At 41.9% G+C, this 8870-nt stretch overlaps 1 protein-coding gene across 1 annotated transcript in view; it reads right to left on the minus strand.

Moving 5' to 3' along the window:
* Nucleotides 1-1514: 1514 nt before the first annotated feature.
* Nucleotides 1515-8870, minus strand: part of LOC147606211 (DEAD-box ATP-dependent RNA helicase 14-like) — a 9153-nt gene continuing 1797 nt past the window's right edge. The window contains exons 3-8 of the mRNA XM_086792866.1: nt 5085-5309; nt 4919-4987; nt 4096-4365; nt 3636-3986; nt 3256-3533; nt 1515-2791 (exon numbers count right to left, since the gene is read on the minus strand). Of these exons, the coding sequence (XP_086648992.1) occupies nt 1831-2791; nt 3256-3533; nt 3636-3986; nt 4096-4365; nt 4919-4987; nt 5085-5309 (2154 nt within the window). The 3' untranslated portion in view covers nt 1515-1830. The remainder of the gene's footprint in view (nt 2792-3255; nt 3534-3635; nt 3987-4095; nt 4366-4918; nt 4988-5084; nt 5310-8870) is intronic.

Below are 8870 nucleotides of genomic sequence, written 5' to 3' on the forward strand. Positions count from 1 at the left end.
CATCCTAGTATATTAGATATTAACTATTGTGAATAAGCACCAATCAATGAATTCAACTAGAATAGTAGATTAACCATGACATTGGTTAAGACTTGCAAGTTTCAAATTAAAATAATTCATTAGATTTAAAACAATATTCAAGACAAGACATTTTAGTTGGTCTTAACATTTGGAAGACAATAAGTGGAGTAACACTAAAACCTAAGACTCTTAATATGGCTTTGGCTCAGAGAACACACATTATAGAGCAACAGTAACAGCTTTTGTCAAGCTTGGACATTATTAGATCATAGAACCAACCCATTCCATCAATTCATTGTACTTTTGAAATTAGAATGCAGGTTAACACTGCAGTAGTTCAGTGGATAAAGCGATTGTGTTATTCCCCAAGGTTACGGGTGGAGACCTCCTTGTTACTTGCCAGATGGTGGGTGTGTATTGTAACCAACATATCAGGGTTGTAATAAAAATAGTAGATTACTCACCAAACTTTTTTTAAAGTTTTTTAAACGAAATTACGAATGCAAACATAAGTACAAACACACTGTTCCAAATGAGCATATGAAAAAATATCTGGAGTTCCGTATGCCAAAAATGTTTTTTTTTATGTGGAAGGAAGTTGTTACTTGCTTCTCAAGTTTTTCAATCAAAATAAACTACGTAATTTAAATTCATGATGTTTGTAAGCATCTGACAACAAAAGGTTTGTGCATTTGTGAAAAGATGAAAGTATAATTCTTATTTTAGGTGCCACCATGAAGTCTTTCAATCACATTCCTGTTATAATCTGTTAGTCTTTTTTTGGCCCATGAGAAGCTTTCAACTTACAGCCCTTTAAAAATCACCTATTTGCTTTTCGCAATCAATTTGTGCCAAATTTTTCTTCTTTTCAACTAAAAGTTACTTCGTAAGGTCTAAAGATTTAAGGGGAAAGAGGTTTTTAGTAGGTGTAGAGAGGGGGCACAGGGGGGAATAGTTGAGAGAGAAGAGGGAGGAGTATGCAAATCTGTTTAGTCCATAATTTTCCTCTTCCAGAATAATATTGTTCACCACAATTTATGAGAACAATGCTGGTTAAGTAATCAGAGCATTGTGATTCAGATCTCTGGGCTATGATAGTTTCACATTTTCAGCCCTTAACACAATAATCCTTGTCATCTCCCCCTTATTTTTAACAGCTTTTTTAGCTTCTCAATTGGAATTTATTTTCTATTTTTAGAAAGAATTTAAAATGGAAAGGAAAAACTACCAGTACAGCAGACCACCCCAGGAAGGAGCTTCAGAAGGATAATGAATATTACTAGAGCATGCAGTCCACCCTCAAACGAGGGAGGGGTGCTTTAGAATGACTGAATTTTACTAGAGCATGCAGTCCACCCCCAAACAACCCCGAGGGATGTGCATGCCCAATGCACGCAAAAAAACAAGACAGCCTACATGAGATGGGTAAAACGTTCTCCTACACAGTTTCAGGAGAGGACAATTATGAAGCAATTGGAAACTCGGTCATTCAATAGTACACAATTTGACCAGTTATTAGAGGTCGTCATGTTCAAATTAAGGAAAGTTTGTATCGCAAATCATAGTTGAAGACTGTGAGAGGGTAGCTTAAAATCATAGTTCAAGGACTCCCACTTTAGTTTTTGTTAAATTTGGGAAATAACCTGAACTTTCCTTTGGTATACAACAATACTCATTCCAATTCAACCAAAAAGTTTTGCTTTGACTTGGCTGGGCAAACTTTCAATCAATTCATCTAATTCAATTGGGTTGAAAAGCCCTCTCACCTTCATCAAACTGGGTCATAAATATCCTAGAGAGGTTCTTTTTCTACATGTTACCATCCACATTATTCAGAGCACCGGAATCATTGTCTTGCTCTAAGACACCATCTTCCTGCAGTTTTAACCCTTCAGCTGTCTCCCTAGAAGCTGCTGACAAGTCAGGTACATCTGAATGGTTTGCAGTACCAGCCTTCAAGTCTGCGCTTGGGGCAACACTCCCATCTGGAGAATGGTGCTCCTTTAGAGAAACAGAGGGCCTACCGTCAGTTACAATAGACTGACCTCCTTGATGGGAGTCATTGGATGCCAGGGCCAAATTCACATTTCTTCGGGGAGAGCGGCTGTTGCAGGGTGATGGTGACCTTGGGGATCTACTCCTGTACGAGCCTTCTGCTCTGTAGGGAGACCGCCTGTTACGCTCATCACTGTACCTGTCATAGCTGCGGCTGCGGCTGCGGCTGCGGCTGCGGCTGTGGCTTCTGCTGGGACTGCGGCTGTAGCTGCGGGCTTTATCCCTTATCCCATACTTCCTTGTAGCATCTCGACCACGGTTTCTATCATCAGTAAACCTGTCCCGCCCTCCACTCCTGTCAACAAACCTGTCTCTATCACCAAAGCGATCGATGGTCCTCTCACGCCGGTCAACCTGTCCACCATAAGAACCCCAAGATCCCCTGCCACCATAACCACCATCACTGCGCCCATCTCCACCACGTCTGCCGCCGCCGCCAAAGCTGTTGTAGCCACCATCTCTGCCACCCATACCCGTAGATTCCCAGCGGCCCCCACGTCCTTTCGGGTGAAACGACTTTGCTGCTAAATCACGAAGCTCCAGAGGTACCTTCTGGTTTGCGCCCTCCAGGACCCCTATAAGCTCCTTGGCATATTTAGAGTCCTGATCTGCAAAGAAAGTGAAAGCAAGACCTGTTGCTCCAGCCCTTCCAGTGCGACCAATTCGATGCACGTAGTCCTCAACTCCAGTTGGAAAATCAAAGTTAATCACGACCCTGGAAATCAAAAAACACAATCAATATAGCAAAATATAAGAGATTTCAATTATGTGCACTCCACAGCAGATAGTAACAAACAGCCTTCCACTGTACCCTAATGTTACATACCTGATGCTAACCACAGGGTTATCCGAGCTAATCTGGGAGCTAGGGGAGGCGGGGATTAGGAAAACATGCTGATTATAAGGGTGTTCCAAGGCTACAACAATAGGAAAACCCACTTCACTCATAATCCTCACTTACATAGCTTTTTCCAATAAAAGCTATACTAATGGGATTATTCACTTATAACTCACTTACAAGTCATGAGTGAAGCGGGTTATAGTATTGTTGTAGCCTTGACCATTAAAATCAGTCTGCTTTCCTAATATCTGGGGGCCCTAGCCCCCCGGATTAGGTCGGCTAACCCTGTGGTTAGCATCAGGTATGTAACACCTAATCTATCATAGCGACTAAGACACCTTATATCCTTAATGTCAAGCCCTCGTGCAGCAACATCTGTGGCAACTAAAATTGGAGATCTCCCAGCTTTGAATTGAGCAAGAACAGTGTCTCTTTCAGACTGTGACTTGTCACCATGGATAGCAGCAGCTCCAAAACCACGTCCTAAACTCCGAGCAAGTTGATCACACATCTTCTTGGTGGAGCAAAATATGATAATCTTTGAGCCTGGTTCTTGACTTCGAAGTATTTGCTCCAGCCTTCTTTGCTTTTCATAGGGGGGAACCATCTCAACATGCTACAGACAAAAGACCATTAAGATATCAGAGACAGGCTGTGAAGAGCTCTGAGACAATAAACAGGCAAGAAAGCCTTCGATAGAATACTAAACAAAGGAAACCTGTGTGATAGCTTTATTGGCAGCCAATTGGTCTGTATTCCCAATATTCACTTGGACTGCATTAACCAGAAGTTCAGCCGAAATTTTTCGAACTTCTTTAGGCCAGGTGGCAGTGTACATCAAGGTTTGCCTTTGAGGGGGTATTTCCTTCACAATTTTACGAATCTGTGGTTCAAAACCCATATCCAGCATTCGGTCGGCTTCATCAAGGACAAGGTACGAAACCTGTCGCAAACTCACTTTCTTAACCTCCAAGAAATCATTCAAACGCCCGGGTGTCGCAATAACAATGTCAGCACCTCGATCTAGTTCACGGAGCTGTGGTCCTTTGGGAGCACCTCCATAAACACACTAATTTGTACACCACACCAAAAAGAATATTAGACCATGATGAGCTCACCAAGCCCTCAGCCAGGCATTCACCTTTATAAGTAGCAAATCTTTTAAAAAAGCCTCTTACAGTGCATGATATCCTTGAAGACTTGCCAAACTTGAGGGCTTCATCTTGTATTTGAGTAGCCAGCTCCCGAGTTGGAGCCAAAACAAGAACCATGGGTCCAAGCTCGGAGTTTGCTTGGCTTCGTGCTAGATGTAAAAAGGCAGGAAGAAGGTATCCTAGGGTCTTTCCAGACCCTGTTTTAGCGATGGCCACAATGTCACGACTTTGAAGAGCAAGGGGCCAAGACTGAGCTTGGATAGGTGTTGGAGTTGAGAAACCCGCAGAGCGAAGCTGCAAAATCATTAAAGATGGATGAGTAAACCAGATAATTCAACCAATGCCTATAGAATAAATAGCAATATCTTGCAGGCTTAAACTAAAGCAGAAAAAGAGAAGTTAAGCCTTGCAAAGCCAAACAAAGCAAAACCCATGAATCATCATCCCCGAGGTAGGGTGGTGCATGGTTGCACACTGGCAGTAGCATGAAGCCAGAGATCGGGCTTCTTATGATGCCACGGGTGGACCGAATTTAAGTGGCAGTCCCCAGCCTAGAGATCATGCAACTGAATTTGCCATGAACGTTCGGAACGATGTCCCGAGCAGAAAAGGCCACATGGATGCAGCCCCCACAAAATGACAGCAGTGTGCTGCGATTCTGTTGTGGCAGCACCACAGCGTACGACATATGCTCCTGGCTAGAGCAAATATCGCACCTGCGACAAGTTCCAAAATATAATCGGTGTGTTAAGCTTGGACCTCCAGCAAAAGTGATACAAAGTAAGGAATGTGACCATTTCTGCTTACACAGCTACTTAACTTTTAGAAATGTAAGCCATATGCGTACCTCTCTTGCAATTTCAGGTGGAAAGTTGGCAGCATCGAATGTCATGTATGGAGCTGGCACATTATCGCCCTAATGGTTTACAATTCCGCATTTAGCATAGAAAATCAGTGTAAAGATAGATTAACCAAAAACAAATGCATGTCCCCAAAGCAGAGGCAAACATTACCACGACCGTAATCTCATGTTGCCTTCTGTATACATCCACATCCAAAACCAAGGTTGGGTCAGAGAAACCTCGTGACCTTTTTTGAGAATCAGGTCCATTATTGACAAAGTCACTGGCAATTTTCTTGTAGGGAGCTGAATAGCCTGGTGCAGAGAACCCAGGACCTGCAGTGTTCACATGGCCCATCTGCCTAGATTGGACAGGCATATGCATCCCTCCCATGGCCTGCGCGAAAAAGTAACTTCAATAACAAAGTTTACCAAATTCAGAAATTAAACATAGAGGACAGACCTGCAAGAATCACCTTACCAGTGCCTAACAAAGAATGAAAGCGGACACTTGCAGGTGCTTCGAGATATCTAGGTTACCATTGGGAGTAAAGGCGGCAGCTGCATTGCAATCTGGCACTGCAGCAGCCTGAGGAAGTACAATGTCTATGGGGTTTTTTTCAAAAAAACAAGCGCTTCCTTTCATGACCATAGGAAGGTAACCTGGCAAAAGTAAAACCTTCCTCACAAGACCATAAGAAGGCAAACTGGCTTCTTGAATGTGAGCTTCAAGATGGTACATCCGAGCAGATTTGTCAGTTGCTCTATTGTTGCCAAAAGGTTAATAATTCAGCCTTGTAATAATATTATGTAAAGAGCTATGTAATTGGATTTTCTTGATAATATGTAAAGATTATTCTCTCAACAAGGAGGCAAACTGGCATAAACTACACTCCCAAAGCTCAAGCTAGTAGCCCTTCTGAGCAACTGTAGCTAGAAGAGGCTGAAAACTGGAGTCATTCGACTAGGACCCAAAGAATTGTCCATATTATAACTTTTATACAATTCTGCCACAAAGTAAATGCATAGCAGAAGATAACAAAATCTTCCTTACTCAGCTGTGAGGAGGTAAAACTCGCAAAGCTGGAATAGCCTTACTCCCAAGGCAATCAAGCTATTGATCAGCATTCAACCGTGTACCACTGAAGGCATAGGTATTGCACGCTTGATAATTATTAGGACCCATGAGTGGTAGTAGCACCATATTGCAAAAAAATAACTGCCCGGTATTCCATTGGTCTGCACTGCCTCAATGTAATTGTTTACATAAAACCAAAATAGATAAAAACTACAACAAATAAACTCACTGATGAGCCTTTTTTTTTTAATGTGGCCAAGAGATAATCTTTACAAGATAACAAGCAGATTAGTTACAAATGACTACTACTAGGCAGGAAAAACTATGCCATGCCCATACATTGTCACACACTGGCCTCCACTCCGCACCTTTGTATAGTCATAAGGTTCCCCAGGCCGTGCCGTCACACCCCCCCCTCAGGGGGGAGCTCTCACGGCACGGCTCGGCTTGCAAGGGGGGGTTGGGGGGGGTCACGGCACCGCCTGGAGGAGGGGAGCACGGCATGGCACGGCCTGCGAGAGGGGGGTCACGGCATGGCACGGTGGGGGGGGGGTGTGCTGTGTGGCCCTGGCGTCCAGGGTGATGGAAGAGCCCAGGGGGTGACAACAAGGCCTGGGGACATGGACAGCAGCCCTTTAGAAGTCAATATAACAGAATCTGCCTTCCTAGAAGGTTAAACCTAGTCTACCAAGGCTCCAAGCTCAATCTCATGTGGCCTCAAAACTGCTCAATCAATGTGCCCATAAAGTTCCATACTTCTCAACATTGCTCAAAACAAACATTACGTAGGCCCCTTGCCTTTCTAAGTAAGTATGAAAACATAGAGCCCTCGTTGGCTGCAAATAATCTTTCTTATCTCCTCCATTTGATCACTTTGCCTACAAATTCAAACACTAAACCACCTAGTAGCACAAGCATGTTTAGGAACTACACGATCAGTATGACTGGAAAAGGTGAGTAGATACCCCTTCTATGACACTCATTACAAAGAATAGTCCTGGATTGGGCATTCTGTCCAATTGACTTGCTATTTCCGAAAAAACGCCCTCCCCATGACCATTACAATGCCCTGTCCCCATAACCATTACCAGTTCATTTGCATCATCTGTTTGTTTAACAATCCAATTGGGTATGCAGATGTTACACTTCCAGCTGCTTATCAAGCTATACCAGTAAGACCATGGCTAAAACAATCTAAAGCCTTTCTTGGTTGCAAAGGTGACAAAATGACCTTTTAAAAAAAGAGAGAAAATATGTGATTCTAATTGGCATCCTGATGGGCCTACGTTTTGAGATCTTAAAAGTTGAAGCCATGACCTAGAAGGCGATGCATGCAAATGCTATTCCTGCTAATGCCCTTGTAATTTTCAAACCTGTGGGTAAATAGGCATAGTATATAAGAAACCCAATTTGACAATTTGTTATGGAATGTATAAAGTATGACATGCTAACATCGTTGGCGTTTGGTCAATTGTGGAAGAAAAGGATTTTTAACCCCAATGTCTATCTGGAAGGCACCATAATCAAAAAGCTTACACATTGAATTTATGTGATGCTTTGTGGCAAGTGCCTAAATATACAAGGCACCAAACAACTATAAACATATGGCATAGCTACTATCATAGCTTTGCCTCTTTCCAACTTTCATGTGAAGTGCCTCTACTATACCATATATATGACATAAACAAAAACTTTTGAAGTCGACCTCAATTCTTCAGCCACCCCAACTTAGGTGGGCACCACAATCACATCACTAGGATCTGTAGAAAAGTCAGCACCCAAGCATTGGAAAAAGAGAACGATAGTCCTAAGAGCTGAACAAATTGCAAATTTGATAGGTGGCATCAATAAAAGGATCAAGGGTAAGGGAAATCATTCCTATTATGTTTCAAGAGCTTTGATTTATGTTGCACAAGTTACATGATCAGATACATATGGATACTTCAAATAGAGTACCAATGTGCACTAACAGAAATGTTTCAATAATACTAGTGAAATATAACTGCTTATAATTTCTATACAAACCAAATCTAAATTATGCACATTTGAACAACTACGAGGCTGTTTACCCCATAGTTGCATGCAACAGCAACGAAAACACCTTGAAACCATAGTCACAAGAAATGTTTCGAGGCTTGAAGGTTTTTTATCTCTCGCTAAAAAAACCACATATACATACATATATACATACATGTGATTATGTGTGTGTGTGTGTGCGCGCGAGCGCGTGTATATATGTATATATGTACATAAACACCCACACACACACACATATCTACATCTACATCTGCATATACGTACGTACGTATGTATACACATACATACATACATATATGTATATACATACATACATACATACATACATACATATATATATATATATATATATATCAAAAACCACTAGAATATGGTGTCATCTCATACATTCCATTTTACTTTTTGTGTCGAGGGGCTTCAGAATTGGGATTCTAATTATGTGATTGACATGAAGGAGATAGGGAATTGGGATTAGAATATGGTGTCATCTCATACATTCCATTTTTCTTTTTGTGTCAGGGACTTTAGAATTGGGATTCTAATTATGGGATTGACATGAAGGAGATATGGAATTGGGATAAAGAAGAAAAAGAGTTGGGAAGAAGAGGTCAAAAGAAAAGAAGAAGAAGACTAAGAAGGAGAGGAAGTGGAAGAAGGGAGGAAGAAGAGGAAAAGTAGAAAAAGGGAGAAAGAGAGGGCCCATGGGCACTCAAGTTGTGCTACAATAGAAGGATCTACACGAGCAGAAAAAAAAATTAAAAAAATTTTGAGACGTCAATTGCCAAGAGCTGGAAGGATATTGTGAACCTGTGCTAGAAAACAGAGGGGGCAGAAAAAGCATGC

This window comes from Cibotium barometz, chromosome 58 (genome assembly GCF_041138505.1).
Source record: "Cibotium barometz isolate CiBa-2024 chromosome 58, ASM4113850v1, whole genome shotgun sequence".
In the NCBI taxonomy this organism is placed as follows: domain Eukaryota; kingdom Viridiplantae; phylum Streptophyta; class Polypodiopsida; order Cyatheales; family Cibotiaceae; genus Cibotium; species Cibotium barometz.